General features: G+C 33.5%; 1 protein-coding gene across 2 annotated transcripts; it reads left to right on the plus strand.

Moving 5' to 3' along the window:
• The first annotated feature begins 10,426 nt into the window (after positions 1–10,426).
• Positions 10,427–17,361, plus strand: LOC138325304 (Krueppel-like factor 10). 2 transcript variants are annotated; one of them, XM_069270861.1, is made up of 4 exons: positions 10,427–10,825; positions 12,704–12,988; positions 13,264–13,828; positions 14,165–17,361. In XM_069270861.1, exons 1-4 carry the CDS (start codon positions 10,823–10,825, stop codon positions 14,485–14,487), a joined length of 1,176 nt encoding a protein of 391 aa, XP_069126962.1. In that variant the 5' UTR covers positions 10,427–10,822; the 3' UTR covers positions 14,488–17,361. The 2 variants fall into 2 exon arrangements, with proteins under 2 accessions (XP_069126962.1, XP_069126963.1); XM_069270862.1 differs by lacking the exon at positions 10,427–10,825 and adding an exon at positions 11,424–11,579.
• The last annotated feature ends 2,943 nt before the right edge of the window (positions 17,362–20,304 follow it).

The following is a 20,304-nucleotide window of genomic DNA, read 5'->3' on the forward strand; positions in this document are numbered from 1 at the left end:
TCTTTAGAGAGAATCACTCGATTTTGTTATTCCATACAGTTGCCATATTTCATATTCATGATTTGATCATCTTATTCTTGTAGTTTTCATATGTGTCTACCATTTTGTCAAACATACATTTTGACCGGTATTACACTGTAATATATTTGATATTCAGTTTGTTATGTTCTTTGATTTGCGCCCTATTAACAGCCAGTGTGAGCATAATCGAAAGAGGTATATTTGATGATAAACTGATGAATCTATGGAAATGAAATAGTTATTTTGATGTTCACTAAAATGTCGATGAAAATGTAAAGGGTACTTCAAGGGACTAAGATAGTATAAAACCAATGTATTTCATTCCCTGAGAATCATGATTCATTTTACAATTCATATGTATAAAAATATCTATATTTAAAGCATGAGTCGGTCCACATGTAGTTCATCAAAATGATATGCTGAAATAACCCATAAGCCAAAAATAAATCCACACAAACAGTCCTTAACATAAAATGTGATTCAACAAGCGTCATAGGGGTTTGCTGACGATTGTAACACAAAGTTGATGACGTCACTTATCAAACAATACACACATTGTCTTGAACTCTATCGAATGTGGACATAAGAGATAACTATCGGTATCTCGGTATATCGGTATATTTGAACGTCAGATTCTGATATAGAGCGACACGTTTTACTTAAGTCTTGGTAACAACCAGCCGTATTTATTATGTGTAAATTAGCAGAAAAATGTGGGGACGTACCGACTCAGTACGTATTTTGGAGCATGCAGACATGACGTAGTATTTTAAAGTTATATGTGCCGTATTTTCCATAGTCACGAATCAAGAAGAGCTTTTAATATGTTATTCAACTCCAAAAGTTACCAACATTTTGAGAAATACAATACTTTCAATGTATAGGATTTAATTTTACAAGTACAAAAAGGACTGAAAATGATTTTGGCAGTTCTGCCAAAAATCATTATATTAACATCTTCAGTGTAATGAAATGAGTACAAACGGTCAGACCATGAAACCATCTTGTTGTCCACAATTTCATTGCACATTTTTACAGTATTATTAGTAATTGTAAAGTGATTTCTGAAGGTATATTTCCATCTAAACATATATAAAGCATAAAAACAAGAATTTCACAGTGCATAACCAATGTGTTCTAACTAACGTTTATAAGGCATTACATATGTGTGTCTGTCCATTTGAATGATTTTCACAGCTTTATTCATTAAAACTTATAGTTTTAAATAGATAATTGGAGAAAAATTAACATGTCCAAATTTTCGGCCAGTTACGGCACATATAACTTTAAGTGTATACAGATATTTCGTTTCTTTGGGGCTACGGGCAGACAATGGACTTGGATTCGCGTGCACTATACGACCAACGCGCGTGAACCGTACTACCTTCGTGAGTCTCTAGCTCTGTTGTGCTACTGACTTCCAACGCGCACAAGGAATACGTACGAGGAAAGTAATGCACGTACTGCTTCTCGAGAACATACATGGAATCTTCTAGCATCACAATTCTTAATCTTTGCGGTGAAATAGTTGGCATTTGGAGACAATGAAAGGTTTTAGTATTATTTTCGGCATAAATAAGTTGCACGCACTATACAACTTGCATGTATGTGGAAGCACAGTCTGATAACTTGACAAACGTTGACATACTCCCTCCATCATCTCGCCACTTCTCTTACCAACACTTTACCTACTATCTTACTTTGTTCATTTTAAGGTTTTAGACCTTGTTAAACTAGTGATATTTTGTATGCCTAAGATATATCACTTATTAGGTTCACTTGAACATTATATATATTATGTTGATTAAAAGTGTTTATGCATCAGGCTTAACACTGGGTATTACTGTTGAGTCGTAGAGTGTTGTGTTGTATGAACATTTTGGCATATATATAAAGAGAATTAAGAATTGGTTAGAATGAACGTCTTCTTATGTTTGACAACACGGTGTTTACTTATTTCCTGGACGTACGTTTATCATCTGGTCATTATTGACTAGATAGCTGAGAAGAAGCGTAAGAACATGGATATGTCTGTAAAACAATCTAATAAAAGAAATTAAATTAACAATGTATCATTAATGTCTATTTTTATGATAATTTCAAAGAACATTCTGTTTATGATAATGTCCAGGTTCACCAAGAACATGTTACATGGGAACGTGAGGTCAATTAATTACAATTCAGGAAATTGAAAAGGCTACGAGAGGCTTGAAAAGGGAAAATCAACGGGTCAGGATGACATTCTTAACGAAAACCGTATTGAATGCAGCATATATTTGAAAAATATTTAAAGAGTATTTTCAGTAACGTTTAATTCAATTTGCTTTTGATCAATTTACATATATGGGAGTTGATTTTAGTTATGCGTTATAAAAGGTTGTCTGAACAAGTGCGAAAGGTTGTTTTTGCCCTGTTTTCAAACTGTTAATCTATGCAAATAAATTGTTACTCGTTTGGATTTCTTTGATAAATGTGTTAAGTGTACTTAAGCTATGTATCTTGGGTAGTTACAAAGCTCCAGATAATGAAAAAAAAATACTTAAGAAATATCCATGAGCAATGTAAGCATTCATTGGGTCGTTTTCCCCTTTTTATACCAGAAACATCGTAAAACAAAATACATTTATGTTTGAAAAATTACAAATTCTAATAACTGTTACAGTATTAAGAAAGCCGCATACATATATAATTTTATTTTATTTAAAGAATTAATGATATAACACGTCAAGAGTTTTCTACTGTAATAATAACACTTCTAGGTGTCATTTATATCAACACTTGGTGAATTTTTTATTTTATTTTTTTATTTTTAGACAAAGTATTTTCCAATCAAAAGTCGTATTGTATTGATAAAGATATAGTTATCGGTGCATAACTCGTGTATTGTTGACACCAATATAGATAGAAGTGGGCGCATTTGTAAATTTTGGGGTCCTTATCGTGACAATGAAGATGGATTCCATTTTATTCATGTAATTACAATTAATCGTGAAATTAGAAAGAAATTTATAAAGAGATACCATTGTAGAAAAAGACGTTTAAGTTCTACAAAATAAAACCTGCTGAGTAAATTTGTGCATTATGCAACAACAAAATGTAGTCTGAAAAATGTAACTAATGTAACTGATGTTGTTCATTCTCCTGAATGTATGCCAATTATATTTGCATAATATTGAAATATTTGTGTAAATTGAATGTAAAAACATAGTGCAATAAAATAATATTTGATTTTTGATTTAATCACTTACTACCTTACCACTTAACTCTACTGGCCTCAATAGCAATGAAAGGTAACACCAGCGATTCAGATCGTATACTACCTAAATCTCAGGTAACACCTACATTATTATAAAGCGTTATTTCCTCAACATTATTCCTTATCATTTAAGCATTGAAGTCACTATTTTTTAAATTTCATCGGGGTATGAAAGAAATGTTGTTTGCTGACTGTGTGAATCCGCGTAGCGGATTCTCTCAAAAGTTTGCAAACAAAATTTATTTCATAACCCGATGAAATTTAAAAAATAGTGACCTCAATGTTTATAATTAATTTCCCAGGCTACTTTATGAAATGAAATACGTTTACTCGTACGATCCCATTGATTTTTTGCAAGGGATTATTTTTTTCCAAATCAATACCAACGTCAATATTTCTATTGTGACGTCACGATAACGTCGGGTTTCCGCGCCATTTTCGGATTTTTTTTTTCATTGTGGAATGAAAAAATGAATAGGCCAATCAGAAAGCCAGAGCCAAAGACAAAATTAATTATTAAAAGCTAATACCGTAACTGTAGTAAGACACCCAAACCACGACTAGATAGGATTTGTGTTTCCATATACTTAGTAGAAGTGTTTGTTTGTTTGTTTGTTTTGAAGTATATTTTCAAATTTGGGTTTTCTTACTAGATTTGAACAGTATTAAATTGAACAGAGAATAGAATTACATGTGTCAATAGAGCCTACTATTAAATTTCATCCACTGGTATGTGAACTATGGGTTATTAATCATATTTTATATGCTATAGATATCGAGATAATCTTTTGTCAACATCATGAAATGATGAAGACTCAAGTGTAAAATCCTTCATATTGAATTTCGCTGGCCTATTCTGGAATTTATGAAATAAAACTTACAGATTTAGTCGTCAAATATGTGGTTTTGGATTTTGAAAACCAAACTGGGCGATACAATTAGTACACCAGTGTATGAATAAGATATTTCAGCTCTTTTAATCTAAATAATACACTAACATCAATGACCCCCCCCCCCCCCCCCAAAAACAAAAAAAATAGCTAAACTAAGCATGCTGTGATTTGAAGGTTTAATGGTTGTAGAGTTGAACAGTTATATAAACTTTCAACGTCACCATAATTGTTATACAATGTATATTTGTATGGATACAAGGGAGACAACTCTTAAAGTCCTGGAGGTAAAATGTTACCATGCTGTGGTTCGTGAACTAGCAAGATACAAAGTAGGTGTGTTGGCGAAGAAGGCATGCCATTTACTTCTCAACTTTCTTTATTCCGTAAGGAAAAAGTTTCTATCTAATAAAAAAAACCACAGGAATTAATTTTTTAGTATGTCTTTATCTATGACCAGAGGATATGGGAAAATAGAAGTCACACACTAAATATTAAATTATGATTCTATTTTTATCATTAAATCACATCGTAATAAAAATTAATCAATTTTCACATAGTCAAGTGGTTTTTTCTTCAACTTCTAGACTACAATGAATTGTCACCCTTTATAATAGTACCCTTGGTTAAATTCCGAAGTTATGACATCGGCCTATATCAGCTGATGTTTGATATGATCTCAGTCACTTCCGGCTGATGTTTATCACGCAACGCCTCTTCAGTAACCTACATACTGACAAAAAAGGCATCTGATACCCTACAAGGTTTCCTACAACTAGTCGATAACACTTTCCTTGGCTTCGTTAATCCGTGGAAAACACGCTTATAGTCCCCACGTTATAGTCTAGACTGTTTGAAAACTATATGATACATTAAAAAAAACAATTTCAGCTTTATGCATTTGATGACCCATTGGACCCGACATTTACTAAAAGTGACTTATGAATGCCTTAAAAATGTAGAATAGGGACTAGGTAAAGGCCATGTGATCAATGTAGACAAAATGACATTATTCCGTATACATTTAAAATAATGCTATGCAATATAATAATTTTATCATTTTAGTGCTGTATATATTAATAAATTAAAGTGTTTGTCATATAAATGTCTTAAAATGTTTAAAATGCATATGATATGTTATGATCGACTGTTAAGTTTATAGATACGTGATACTACAATAAAATATTTATTGATTGAGTGTATGAATATTATTATATCGTAACTGAAACATGTTTGTCTATACAATCTAAGTATACTATATTGTTGTGAATTTCGCGGGTGTAAGGGTTCGCGATTTACTGTTCGGTACTTGTTTGCGGGGGTTATTTTCGCGAATCACCGTGAAGCCCGTGTTTCGCGAGGTATTAAAGGCCCTCTACCTTTCTGAAACGGTTTTTATAGAGAGTTTTGCAAACGAGACCTAAAATAGGGAATGTAATATATAAAAAGCGAGAACGATGATAATGTAGTTACGGTAGTTAATGAAGACTCTACAAAATTATCGACTTGTTTACATTCCATAAATTAAAACATTTTTGTAGAGTCGCAGAAAATATGAACTGACCGTTAATACTATACTCATCATCATCTTCTGAAAAAATTAATCTAAATAAATAAAATGTTAATAACGTGGGTCGTCTAGCGCGTTAGTTGAATATCACTGCGCCAGACGGCAAAACAGAGAAATACATATCCACTGTTATGTATCCACATTTTACACAGGAAATCTTGCATATGTTTGGTGTTGTTACCTCATCTTAGGCAATCGGTATGTATTTTTTTATGTTATTAATGTTTTTTTAAAGAAACCTTTAAATTTTGCTCCGCAAAGGTAGTGGACCTTTAATTTTCGCGAATATGATCGAATCCGTGAATTTAGCGAAATTAAAATTCCACGAATATTAGTAACTATACAGTAATATTCGACCCCATATGGGAAACCTTATTTCCGAATTTCAACTGTAAGGTCCCTCTATTTACACAGTAAAAATGTGATTGGAGTCGCTCATGACTGTTCATGTCCTTCAAACCTAAACCAGTGACCTCTTCGAGTTCGCTGACCTGCTCTATGTATGTTGTTTACCACTGCTGACTACCCTTGTCACTATTGGAGGACATAACCGACTGGAAACCATATATTTTCTTATGAATTTCCCTTCATAAATTCTATTGCTATCTACATTATAAAATATGTCTGACACTTCAATTTTTTTAGAGTAGAACATCCGGAGGTTCTAGTGACACATCGAAACCCTAATTGATTATAATATAATATCTGTATGAAACAACACAGTGAAAATGAAATTTCCATATCATAGTATTGGTTATTTATGGTGATTGGTATAATAGCATCATCTTTTGATATTTCATCTAAATATATTTATATTTGTGTTCACATATTATCAATAAATTGCATTTTAGCATATAAACATTCTATACTTTTTATAATTATATCTGTCTAGAAAATATGTAGCCTTCCATTTCGGTTTTTTTCTTCAAATCCCCAATTTCCCAAATACTCACATGAAAAAAAAAATTCCTAACTTCTTTACTTTGTACGTACATTGTATTCTTTTATCTTATTTTAGAAAATTTCATCAAATCGTTTATAAAATAGCAATAAATAGATTATCTCATTATTTAAGTAAGGAAACATATGCATGTTTCACATTTCAAATTTATTAAACTAAATAGCCAAATATTCCAACAGACTATCGATACATGTATTCACATTTCACAGTACAACCTTTACCTTTATGAACCTGTTTTAGTTTAAGCAATACTACACCCATCCTCGATGCCCCAGGGGTTCCGTTCACTTACTATCTCCACCCCAGGGGTTCCGATCACTTACGATCTCCACCCCAGGGGTTCCGATCACTTACGATCTCTACACCCCTGGACTATCTCATAGTGAAATTGAAGGCAGCTCAGTGGAAAACATTTGACCAATTACAGGCCAGCAAAGATTTCCTTTGAAGACTACAGAGAGAGCGAAGCCTAACATCAGAGCCTCACAGTCAACCACAGTGTACCGTTATACGGCTCTTTTGATGTACATCAAACGACTAAATTACCTATTCTGTTCTGTTGCCTCCAGTTTTACTATGAGATAGTCCGGGGGTGTAGAAATCGTAAGTGATCGGAACCCCTGGAATATCGAGGATGTACTATACCTTACAAAGTCATTTAGACATATTGACGACTGGCTTCATTTTCTATTTGAAGTCTATCTCGACCTCTATCGATATCGACGACATCATTTAAGCGTATTTATTTGAATTTTTATTTATTTATTTGAATATAATCTGTATATTATTTCCTATCTTCTTCTATCGTTGTGATTATCTCCGTGGCAGGTGCCAATTCCTGATGAATAGGAGTAAAAGTGATGCATGCCAAGCTGTATGTGGATTGGAACTAGCTGATGGCGCAGATGTCGTTCTGTTTGTCGCATGTGAAAGGCGATAGTCCTGTTCTGTGATGTTAATACCGCTGTCAGTCTCGTATCGCCTATTACAGTTTCATTTGGCTTCAAGGTTGTCTATGCATTCATGACCACAGGTGCTCGTTTCTAATATAAGTATAAGTATAATACTATATTATACTTATGTTTATATTAGAAACGAACACCTGTGTTCATGACCAATGACTCGACGACCACCAGTATACTCAGTCGTACATAATAGTGGTACAATATACTAGAAGTCTGCTATAGGACCGATCCTTTTCTGTTGTCTGCTTGCTGTATTATTGCATCTGCGGCACTGCTAAAAATATTTTTTTTAATACATTGACCTCTAAACAAAAGTTTCATTCTACCATGTCAGTAGTTTGTCAGACTTTTGGGTCGAGAATCTATTAGGGTTAAATAGCTTCTTCTCGAAAATAGTATATACATTTAACTTTGAAGACTATAAGGGAAGAAAGGCTATCATGTTTATTTGTATTAATGACATTGACCTCTAGTTTAAACAAAAATGTGAATTGCTCTGAAATACTCAGACGACTTCTTGAAAATAATGTCCAGCTAGATATCTGATATCAAGTCACCAACCTGTGAGTCGTGAACTTTGACTTACATTTAAAGTCGGAGAGATAAAATGTACAAGTATAGACACCTGTGTCCGTTAACAAGTGGGTTACTGGAGTAGCGGATTGATAATATAAACGTGATATAATGCGGATCGTTTCTAATGTCATATTCAATCGAGTCAGTTAACTAGGTATGGTATAATCCAGAGCATGAAATTATCATTGTACACTTATTTTTAACAAAATTTTAAAAAGCAGTCTTTGGCAAATATAGCTTTAGTATTACTGAATGCGTTGTTAAATTATTATAAACAATGACGGCTACACTATTAAAGTGCCATATTGCATCTAGTGTCTAATCAATTGTCAGACTTAAACACTTAAAAGTAACTAAATAAACGATTGGAGTAAGTTCTATGACTTTTATTTATGTTGGACCATTTGGAGGAAAACATATCTGTACATGAAAGTGTGACTCGGCGTCCAATGCGTCATACAGTGCAGTACGTGATACAGTTCATGTAGTCCGCCAGTATTTTCATTGCACCCGTCATTTCTGTATTTGTGATATGTGGACTATCCTTTCAGGCGAAGGCGAAAATGATTTGGTAATACGTGTATGTTAAAAAACGTTTGGTTTTGGTGTGTAAAAAAATATTTGATTCCACAAAACTATATTATTTAAAGTTGACCTTTTAAAGTATATCTTTAACTTGTATGTCCCAAGTGAGGACATTCCTTTCCCAGAGCAGATGAGAGTTTGATATGAGGACGATGATATTTTGGTATGAGGACGATAATATTTTGGTAAAATGACGATGCTAGTTTGTTCTGAGTACGATCGATGATTGTTTGGTTTGAAGTCGATGAGAGTTTGATATGAGGATGATCGATGGTAGTTTGGTGTGAGGTCGATGATAGTTTGGCATGAGGACGATGATATTTTGGCATGAGGACGATGATATTTTGGTATGAGGGCGATGATAGTTTGGTATGAGGTCGATGATAATTTGATATGAGGTCGATGATATTTTTTATATGGGGGCGATGATAGTTTGGTATGAGGTCGATGAAAGTTTGGTATGAGGTCGATGATAGTTTGGTATGAGGATGATGATAGTTTTATATGAGGTCGATGATAGTTTGGTTTTAGGGCGATGATAGTTTGGTATGAGGATGATGATAGTTTTATATGAGGTCGATGATAGTTTGGTTTTAGGGCGATGATAGTTTGGTTTTAGGGCGATGATAGTTTGGTATGAGGTCGATGATAGTTTTCTATGAGGGCGATGATAATTTGGTGTGAGGTCAGTGATAATTTGGTATGAAGTCGATGATAGTTTGGTATGAGGGCGATGATAGTTTGATTATTATCTAAAGGCGATGATAGTTTGATTATTATCTAAAGATGACGTCGTATAAAGACGACGACAGTTTTAAATGATGATGATGATGATGATGATGATGATGATGATGATGATGATGTCGTCGACGATGACGACGACTAACGTATGGTGACATTTTGAAATAACAACGTCGACGATATGATGATGGTGGTTACAACGACGATGCATGTCCTTGATTTACTATAAAGTAAGAAGACGAAATAACCCCTTTTCACGTTTTTTTATACAAATATCGGTTATTCACAGTGCTATCCAACTTGTACGACGTATTTATAATGTATTATATTTAGATCCATCAACAGGTGACACTCACTGTAAAACAATGATGGAATTCCCTTCAGGTGATATACAGCTAGGTGTGTAGGTGTGTTCAAATTCCGATTGTCAAAGAAGTTCAACAGCATACTGACTGCATTATACTTTTTGTGTATAATAACTACATGAACATGCGTTTGTTGATAAAGCTACACTTTGTGTGAAAGTTGAGGCCGCTGTGCATGCGCATGCCATGCACATATCCATACCACTGAAATTTTGAACAAAAAACTTAATATGGTAAGTACATTGTACATATATACATGTTGTACATGTATATATGAATGCATGTCTTTTTCATGGCAGTCAAGCGTGCTCTGAGAGTTTCATTGATTTTATCAGATACATTTGTTTCTCGAGATGTACAAAGAAATAGATGTGTTAAACATAGATACCTAAACTGTTACGTAGTGTATATATTTATAGACCCTATATAGCTAGTGGATGGAATTTCATCCGCCAAACATCTATATAGATAATGAGTACTGTACATTTGTCAGTTGTGTTGACACAGCTTAATAAAGATCTAACCCTTATCAGTGACATCGGGACTCTGGTAACATTTTATATAAAATTGAACAGTGTCGTACGTGTTTCGCTAACATGTACATACCACCGACCATACACCTCTAGATCTGATTGCGATGCTAGGATTTTCACCTGCCGATCATGCCGCCTAAGGCTGATGGTTCACATGCTCGCTAGATGTTATGAACATCTTATAGCTAGGGTCATACACTTTGCGATCTTGCAGTGCTACTATAGTGGCATATACATGTACAGTACATCGGAACTTGCATGTGTAATTACAAGAACTGGATTTCTGATCGGGCGATTGAATTCAAATATTGCATCTAAAAGTTATAGATGTAGGCCTAGATATCGGAATAAATTTCAGCATGGTAAGTAAAAAATGGTTAAATACTATACATTATGTAAACTTTTTGTTCTTGAAGAATCTTTATGGAAGAAGACTTAATCTTATTTTGTATAGAGAAAATACAGAGAAAATATAAAATTATATTTATAAATATTTCATGTTTGTTTGATTAAATATCAAATTAATACTTCAGAGATAACCCTTAAACGATTGGCTTTTCGAAATATTTTAAAACGGAAAAAGAAAAACTTCAAAAAAATGTATTCGGTGGAGAAACGTACTCTCTTTAGAACATTATTTAATAGATCTATTTAGAAACCTAACCATTGTACTTCAGTTATCTTGTTTCCTTTCCTTCCTAAAATTGATATTATATCCAAAGTATACACGGTATGGTTCCATGATTTCTTATTATATATTCGACCTTTAGTCAGTTATATAAAATTCCTTTTAAATATTGCATCAGTTGTCTGGTCTTTGAGTAAGGTCTATCCAACTCGTAGTACACATCGAAAGCACGTGGACATGGTTTGTATATCAGCCACCGATCACATGATAACTCTTGTTTGATTGGTTGATTTTCACCGTGCCCCCGTTTTTCATTGGTCGATACATCCCCGCCCTCGTATGGATGAGCTCAGCTCTGATCGCACTAAATTTTGTGACTAGAGTCGTGATGTATATGTTGTACACACTTTGTTCGATGATGGTTTGTGAGCTATTTCAAAGGAACTGGGTATAAAATTTATTCAAGATTATTGCAGAAAATTTATAAAGTAAGTATTGGTTATTTTGAATTTTATCTAACGCCGTAAGCCCGACATCTCGATTTTGACAGATCGACACTGTTCACAATATTTACTGTTATCTGTAATTTGTTATTTCCATGGGGGTTCGTTGTTTTGTGGTGAAATTATATCATGAGTTGATGTATTTCGATTAGGTTAGGATATGAGTATTTTCTTTAGGACCTAAATGATTTCAAACACTAAAGGAACCCATTCTTATGAAACCATATGATGTAAACAAAGAATGATTGTCTCCCCTTCGGAATAGTAGCACGCGCTGATATAGTGAACATACACAAAGTGTCCCAATTTCGAGCTTTCTTAATAATATTTATAGATCGCATGCACTTATAGTTGATGTTTGCAATGTATCATAGGGTATCTAGTGATATATGCACTTGGTTAAGTGGACCAGTTTGACTTCGTTAATTGAGAGGGGTGTGTCGTTGACCGACTTACCCGTCTTAATGAGATGCATGACTGTTCAAAGTCCTAGGTCGCGGCCAGTGTTGTGTTCATGCTGGCGTAGCTAAGCTATGCCTAACTTTATGCATATATTGGTATATTTATTAATTTATTTAATTACTCGAGGTTTCACGCTGGATTGTAATTTTGCGAAAATAAAACCCATCAACACTTGCATTTGGTGAACACGTGAACAGGAAATGACCTCGAAGTATGTTTATAAATACACTTCTGTTATTTTTAGAATACAGCACATGGTCTTTTGCATAAAGGGAAAGAATCCCATCTAATTATAGCTTTAGCGATCAGCTGTAACAATGTAGTTCCTGTATGAACGCCTAACGAGACACTTTATCAGTAAATATTTTTTTCTAACGTTGATTGAAATTTTGAACTAGATTCTTGATCTAGATTTCTACACTGATAATAAAATGAAAGTTTTAATGATAACTTTAATTTACTTTATTGTACTGTAACTAAGTTGAATTCAACAAAGACTTTTTTATCCTTATATTACATATAAGTAATGTTTTGTCAGAAACATATATAGTATATATATACATATATATGTTTCTTGTTTTGTGTATTAAATGTTCAATTAAATATATAAAATAGTTTATGTACAAAAAAATATTGATTATTTTCAGGCAAATATGGTGATCAAAAAAGGACAGGATCACATCACTAGTTGCAGTGATCCAGTTGAGCGTGATGCTGTGGAAACCCTGCTATCGATGGGCAGTATACAGATGGTTCAGGAAGGAAAAACTGACAGTGTATCAGATAGTCCTACCTATACCCCCTCAGCTAGCCCCGAGGGATCTATGTGCTCCTCGCCCCCTCCGTCTCCACTCAGTATCGGGTCCCTGTCAAGTGAGGACAGCAATGGGAGCTTCTACCATGATATGCGTCGTGATTCAAAGTTAGCTCAGGTAAGCCATCTTTTTGGGTACAGTACACACATGTATAAGGTAGCAGGATCTATTTACGATATTCAATAATTGAATTTGCAGTTGCATGGCTTATGATTCAAAGCATGTTATATGATTACTATTGTATTACATTCATATTAGTTAATATGGAATTTGATAATGGTTTCTTGAAAAAATTCAAGTTTCTTTTACTTTCAACTGTACAATGGACATTGTGTACATGAATGCTAGCTATAGGATTCCCAGTTCAATTTGCTTTAATTTCTAATTTACAGTTACTCCGAGAACCGAAGCCTGTTGAAGAATCTGTTGTTATGAAAGGCCGCCCTGTCTCAGTGATTGTACCTAACCACACCAGCCGGTTGACCAACAGTCCCACCTTCACTCATCCAGAACAGATTGTCTCCCTTTCTAATGGCAATTTACCTGTAAAAGATAACTTAATTGTGAACAATATGTCTCAGTCAGATGTGATAGGTTTAAAGCCTCTGGACGGTACTTCAAACAATGGCTTATCTCGACTTGTTGCTCCCATCAATCTTAATCAATCACAACAGATTCCAGTGAATCTTAATGGACTGGGTTCACAGCAGCCCATTATTCAAGTAATAGTTGTGAATAACTCCCAGCAGATGGCAGCACCACCTGCCTACCGAGCATGGGTCGATAGACTGTGTCCAATCGCGCCAGCGCCACCACCTAGTGACAGAAATGGGAACCACATTGAGCAGGACCAGCTGGATAGGAGTCGACGGCGGACTCATGCATGTACATACCCGAACTGTGTCAAAACTTACTTTAAAAATTCTCATCTGAAAGCCCACCTCCGAACTCACACAGGTAAGTAGCACTTGGTGATGTAGGTGATAGAATTTGAAGTGTTCTGTGGTTTTCAATCTAATGTTGACATCAGTTAATGAACAGCAGTCAAGAATTTTGACAGTAACATATTATCAGCAGTGAACAAAAATTACTTCATTTATACCTTATAATATCAAACTTTTAATGAATATATTTACTGAACTCTCCCACTGCACATTGTGAACTTTTGACAGTCAGTAGTTTTAGTTCTGCAGTTCACTGATCCCTCCTTAATAAAAGCATTATACATAGAGCAACTCAACTAATGCTAATATACATGTTCATGTAACATTTTATGATGGTTGTCTTTTGTAGGTGAAAAGCCATTTGTGTGTGACTGGGATGGATGTGGTAGAAAGTTTGCTAGATCTGATGAACGTTCTCGACACCTTCGAACACATACTGGAGAGAAGAACTTTACATGTGAAATCTGTACGAGACGCTTTATGCGAAGTGACCATCTCCGTAAACATGCTCGTCGACATCTCTCTGGTAAAAAATGCAAATCTCCAAACTACTCATCAGACATTTCACAGAGTTCTGAAGAGTCTCAGGATAGTCAGCATTCTATGGAGTCTGAAGATTCAAATCAACAAAACTGCCACTCCTCTGATCAGCTGATGGACACCAATCCTTAGCGAAATAAATTAAAATAATATTGATAACATCAAATTTTTTTTTAATTCAAAAGGTTGTAGTTGAGTACAAGAAAATGTTGTGTAAAAGTCTCAGTAAAAATGGCCTAATACAGACATGGGAAGTGAGGAAGAGTGTAAATGTAATGTCTAAGATGTGATTGGAAATATGAGATGAAAGAACTGTGAAAGGTGGTATATAAAGGTGGATAATGTGAAAAATGAATGAGAGCTAATCATGATTTTGAGTAAAGAGCAGATTTTTTGTGTTCTATGAGTGGCAGAATATTGAACAATGGACAGGTATTAAGTTTTATATTGGAGATAGAAAAACAACTGAAACAAAACGTTTTGTTAAGATGAAAATCTGCTTGTTTTATATGGGCAATGGTAATGTCAGGCACTGCACATGTTCAGATGCATGGAGGTCAATGAACAGTCAGAAGGATGTATTAAGTCACTCTTATTGACTGATGGTTTCTATTTTTTTGGCTAGTAATTTTGATCAATGAACTGACAGACAATTGCAAGGATATTCAGGTATTAAAATGGCAAAAAGAGCTTACTTGTACTTTGGATAAATATTCATCTTGAAAAAATATACTGCCTTTCATCATTGATGTCATTTTATTTCTCTATTTTAGAATAGTGATATCAAATACATAATTGTTAATATGAAAATATTGTGTCAGAACAATCTGCTCATATTTTGTCATAGCAAACATGTACATTCAATCAAGGCGATGATAATTTATGCCTTTTGTACAATTAGTTCATGCAAACAATTCTAGTTGCCATATAAACCTTTCAAGTTTTATTAAATGTAACAGCAAATGCCTTCAACATGTAACAAACTGTGTATTGCTTTTCTTAAAATGTTTTTAATCATTCTGCATATTTACATATAATGACCGTTTTGATAAACCACTTGATATTATACATGAACAGAAAATTACATTGTCCATATCACAAGCAAGACAGTATATTTCATGTACTGGAAATGTTATGAGCTTTTGAAAATAAGCAAAATGGCTTCAAATTAAACTATATCTAAGGTATAGTACTAGTAAGCATTTTGTATTTTCTATATCATTTAATTACATAGAATGTTGTACATGTAGGTGTTTTAAGAAGGCAAAACAAATTTGCATCGGTTTTTGATCGTGTGTCTATTTTTGGCACGTTTTTTCTGAAAATATTTGTCAAGAATGTGCAATATTGATATTTATTGGCTGTTGATAGTATGTATGTTTCTTGACACAGTTAATAATGAATCCTAGTCCCGTTTATATATTGTGAAAGGTGTTTGTATATATATATGATTTATACATTAATGAATACCGGTACATGTGTCGGAAAACAGAGTAAAAAGTTAGTCCTTGGAAATATTTATGTAAAGATAAAGATTTAGGTGTTAAAATTCAGTTCTTGTTTGATGTTTGTTAACTGTTAAAGCATTATATAAATTATATATATGCTTTCTATGTTTGGCCTCCTCATTTTAAATAACTGCTAGCCTCTTAATACTTTTGGGCACTGTCAATTTCATGATGGCAAAAAATCTTTTGTTACTTAGGGACTTGGCACAGTTCACGAAGTCCATTAAAACATCAGTTGACACCGACGGAATTGGATAAGTTACTTTAATTTATATTCATTTATGAGATATTAAAGAGTGGTTGGCGAAAATTTCATCTTAAAGAAATCAAATTGTTTACTTTTAAGTATTCTACTTTGAAATTATCAACATGTTTCAAATTTCCATACTCCAAAGACATGGATACATATCCAACTGCATGCAAAAATTCAAGATGACAAACATGAGGAAAGATCATAAACATTTTCATGTCTTGTGGTTGTTTTCAGGTGCTTTACTAACAAGTGTTAGGAAGAGTATGTTCACAATATAATATAGATACTAGAAATATACAGTATATACTTGCACTAAATTATAAGAAAATAATAATGTATGGTCAAAGGGTTTTTATCTGTGCCAAATCCCTGTGACTTCATTAAGCTACTTGTTTATGTGTAAACCTCAGGTTTTGATTTAATTTTCCTTTCCCGAGAATGGCGTACAGGGACCAGTTGATATTGTATTGTGATAACAAGTAATGGCAAATATCATTAACAATTTCCTTTATACTTGGACTGCCTTTTAACTTGTGAATTCTCAAATCTTAACAAAATAGACCTAACTTATAATGACCTAGTAATTCTCTGTTCATAATTAATTTAACATGTCTTTTTTGGAAATCTTTTTAAAGCAAACACTGCATGTTTATATATGATACCCTTGTATTGATATATTTAAATTTTTTAATGGAACACTTAAGTTTGATGTATTTTCTTAGATTCCAAATGGCGATTTCATAAGAAATCTGAAAACTTGAATTATTTTCTTCCTACATAGCTTTTGAATTTGTATTAAGTACTCTTACAACTTACTTTAGGATTTTCAAGATATTAAGACTTCAATCAGTAGATTTTTTTTCAAGGAAAGTGTTTTATAGATCATGTTTCTTCATCAAGACATGATGAACTATTACAGATAAGGAATTTTATTGGTATTTTGATAGAATTTACTAGTCTTTATTTCTTCAAACAAATTTGATTTCTCAAAATTAAGTGTCTTTTTTTAATTGTCAATACATGGACTGTATGTATGAAATTTAAGGGTATACATATTTATCATGTATGATATATTTGCCACTTGTAAATGTAGTGCTTTCATATAGTTTAATAATCATTGTGTTTGTTTAAATTTCATTTCGTTTAGTTTTGTTCCATTTGTAATTTTTGTAATTTATTTATTTACATTGCAATCTCCAATGCAGTATTTTTATATTTCAATAAATATGACACATGGAAAATAAATTATCTCTTTGTTTGTTATACCGAATTTAAATTTGCAAATTTGAAGAAGCGAAATGTTTTGTGACATTGATGCAGGGGAGGTTATCTTGATCATGGCGCGAACCCAGAGTTGCCTCCTTGAAGTTGTGAAGTTTTTAGCCTGATTTGGAGAGTCGTCAGCGAAAAAGGAGGTGATGGGAAGTCAGAGTACTGGGACAAAAACCGCCGACCTCGGGGACAATATCTGGCAACTGCCCACATGGTTGAGGGCATGTGATAATATATCCAAACACCTTACAACTGACCAAAGATGCCCAATCTAAGTCTATGAGAATATTTATGTGAATGATAATGTAATTATGAATGATAAAATACAAACAAGAAAGGATTTTCAGATTAATTTGGATTTTCTTATCTTCACTAAGGATTTTGAACTTTCTAACTTTCATTCTAGATATCACTTTGTGTTAGCTCTTCTTTTAATTAACTAAGAGTTCAGTCCGCTTAAAAATCCTCAAAGTGCTCCTCTAGCTAGTATCTTAGGTATGTTATAAGAAGTAAATAAATATCATACAACATTTTTACTACATACTATTGAAAATCGTTTGGAACATTCACTAAAAACAACACTTGATACTAAGTCTATCGTTTATGAAAAACGTGCGCATCGATAGAAGTCAAACTTGGCTTGGGATTAAACTTATTGTGATGGGGTTGTGAACAGGTTAGTGTTGATATATGTGAAGAATAACATCTTATTGTATTATCGGTGCGGTGACACATGCAGACAATCCTTAGAACAAATTTTACAGAACTTTTACCGAAGGTGGTGAAAATTTTGGCCAGCGATGCATTTCATTCCTGGTGTTTTTATATAGTATATAGGGGTATTTTTTAATATATGTATACTATATATTATTGACAGAAGTCAAACTCCTGTGCTTTAACCGTCACCGCCATGTTCATTTGTTTTTCGGAACGCTTATCGAGTTTACCCACAAGCACACCACTACATAATTTGCATAATGTAGTCACGATATGTACATGTAGAGTCGTGGAGCGTTCCGAAAAAAAAAAATGAACATGGCGGTGACGGTTAAAGTAAGTGAGCTACACGATGTTTAAATGGAGTTTTTACAAAGTACGGGTCATGACACCTCCAAAGGAGATTGTGGATGAACACAGTTATGGGTACTGTTTACCACAACAAGCGTAGATTTTGTGATTTTGGCTTGGTTTTTGAGGTACCCATTAGAGCCGAGACGACATTTCAACCGGACAGGGAAATGTCTACCTAGCATATTTGACGTAAATTTTCCGACTCATCAAGCCATAATTTCGTCAATACTTGGCCAATTTTGTTCATCAAGCACTCAGTGGAAAGATAAATTATTTCTCTTTAATGTAAGATATCCGTCAATGTTTTATAGAACCAATTTATTAAAATAATCACAGTTTTAAAAAAATAGGTCCTTTTTTTTTCGACCGGCGAGTTCATACCCTTGATACTATAATAATATAGACTATTGGACAAACCTGTGTTTGGTATATTTCATATATATTATTATTGTTGTCAGGTCATTAGTCCTCCATTTTTCACACTCAGTAAACAAAAATCTCAGCTCAATCTGATCTTCTGGTACAACTTGTTCTATCATGCCAAAAAGGGATGTAAGGTTGAGATGATAACTGTACGTGGACGCCAATGAAAACTCTAATTGTTGGATACTGCTTTTGCATTTTATTTGCGCAATGAGAGATTTCTCAATCGAAGGTTGTGTTCAAGATGAAGCCTACTAATTCTGACTTAATGTCCTCATATTTGATGGCCATTGTACAAGGTGCATCAGAAAACATTTCCCGACTTTTAACTGTTATAACGTCTTCATGAAAAATCATCATTGCACGAATTAAGATATTAAGGAAAGCAATTGATACCATTTTTTATACAATAATTTACAGCTAACATAGTGTTTCATTATAAAACATCGTGATGTAATTGATGGCATCACTAAAATTATGGTATACTAGTTTTGACCAAGGTTTATTCAGTCCCAAAGATTTACATTATTGTGGTAAAATGATTGTTTCAACGAGAAAAACTACTTTACAGGTGACGGAAAGGTATATGTACCTAAATATTCAACAAAAATGAGGAGATTGTTTTTCCTTCATCACTATTACTGTCATGTTATCATGTCTATTTCTTAAGTAATTTGTCAGTGAAAGTTTTAGCAGTTATCTCCCTTTGAACTATGGGCTGAAATTTGTGTATTTGGTATATTTTTGTTTTGTTTTTAAGTACAAAAGACCGTCATCTGACATGCTGATGTTTACAAGTTAAGGGTATGCTGTTTCAGCAACAACTTTTATATGTTAACAAGCGCATGGTGTAAGTGTATATTGTTACAAATATGATTATCTTTAATGTATATTTCATCAGCCGCTCATGTGTACTATGTTTATAGAGATATTTTGGAATTATTAGTTGAATGTTCGGTAAAAAAGTATCGTTAGCTTGCCGCATGTTTTTGACTAGTTTTAATGATAATATATCTTGGTAAGCGCTATGCAAAATAATACAGTATTACTTATTGAACATTTATAGTATACATGTAAAGGAAAACAAACACTCTATACGTTGTATGTACTTTAATGCAAGTTATGGGTATGTCAGTTTAGTAAGATTGTTCTTTCTATTGTATTGTAGTTTTTTACCAAATCTACTCAAGAACCTATATATGTACAAGACGCATCAAGGCGGCACTGTTATGATTGACACTGTCCTAATAAAACGGTGAAATATTCAACGGTGTAAGGTTATCTGTTGGGAGCCCTCAGCCTCTGAGAATGCCCTAGAACAATTACAGTTTGAGCCTTTTGCAATAAATATTTGCAGAATAAATGAGACATTCCTGCAAATGGTTGACTAATGATAAGATGATAAGAATATACCATTTTTGC

The sequence above is a fragment of the Argopecten irradians genome, chromosome 6 (assembly GCF_041381155.1).
Source record: "Argopecten irradians isolate NY chromosome 6, Ai_NY, whole genome shotgun sequence".
NCBI lineage: Eukaryota > Metazoa > Mollusca > Bivalvia > Pectinida > Pectinidae > Argopecten > Argopecten irradians.

What these genes read in the sequence shown, in the direction of transcription:
- LOC138325304 (XM_069270861.1), top strand. An exon ending in GTGATTCAAAGTTAGCTCAG is followed by an intron (nt 12,989 to 13,263) that starts GTAAGCCATCTT and finishes TCTAATTTACAG; the next exon opens with TTACTCCGAGAACCGAAGCC. An exon ending in CCACCTCCGAACTCACACAG is followed by an intron (nt 13,829 to 14,164) that starts GTAAGTAGCACT and finishes TGTCTTTTGTAG; the next exon opens with GTGAAAAGCCATTTGTGTGT.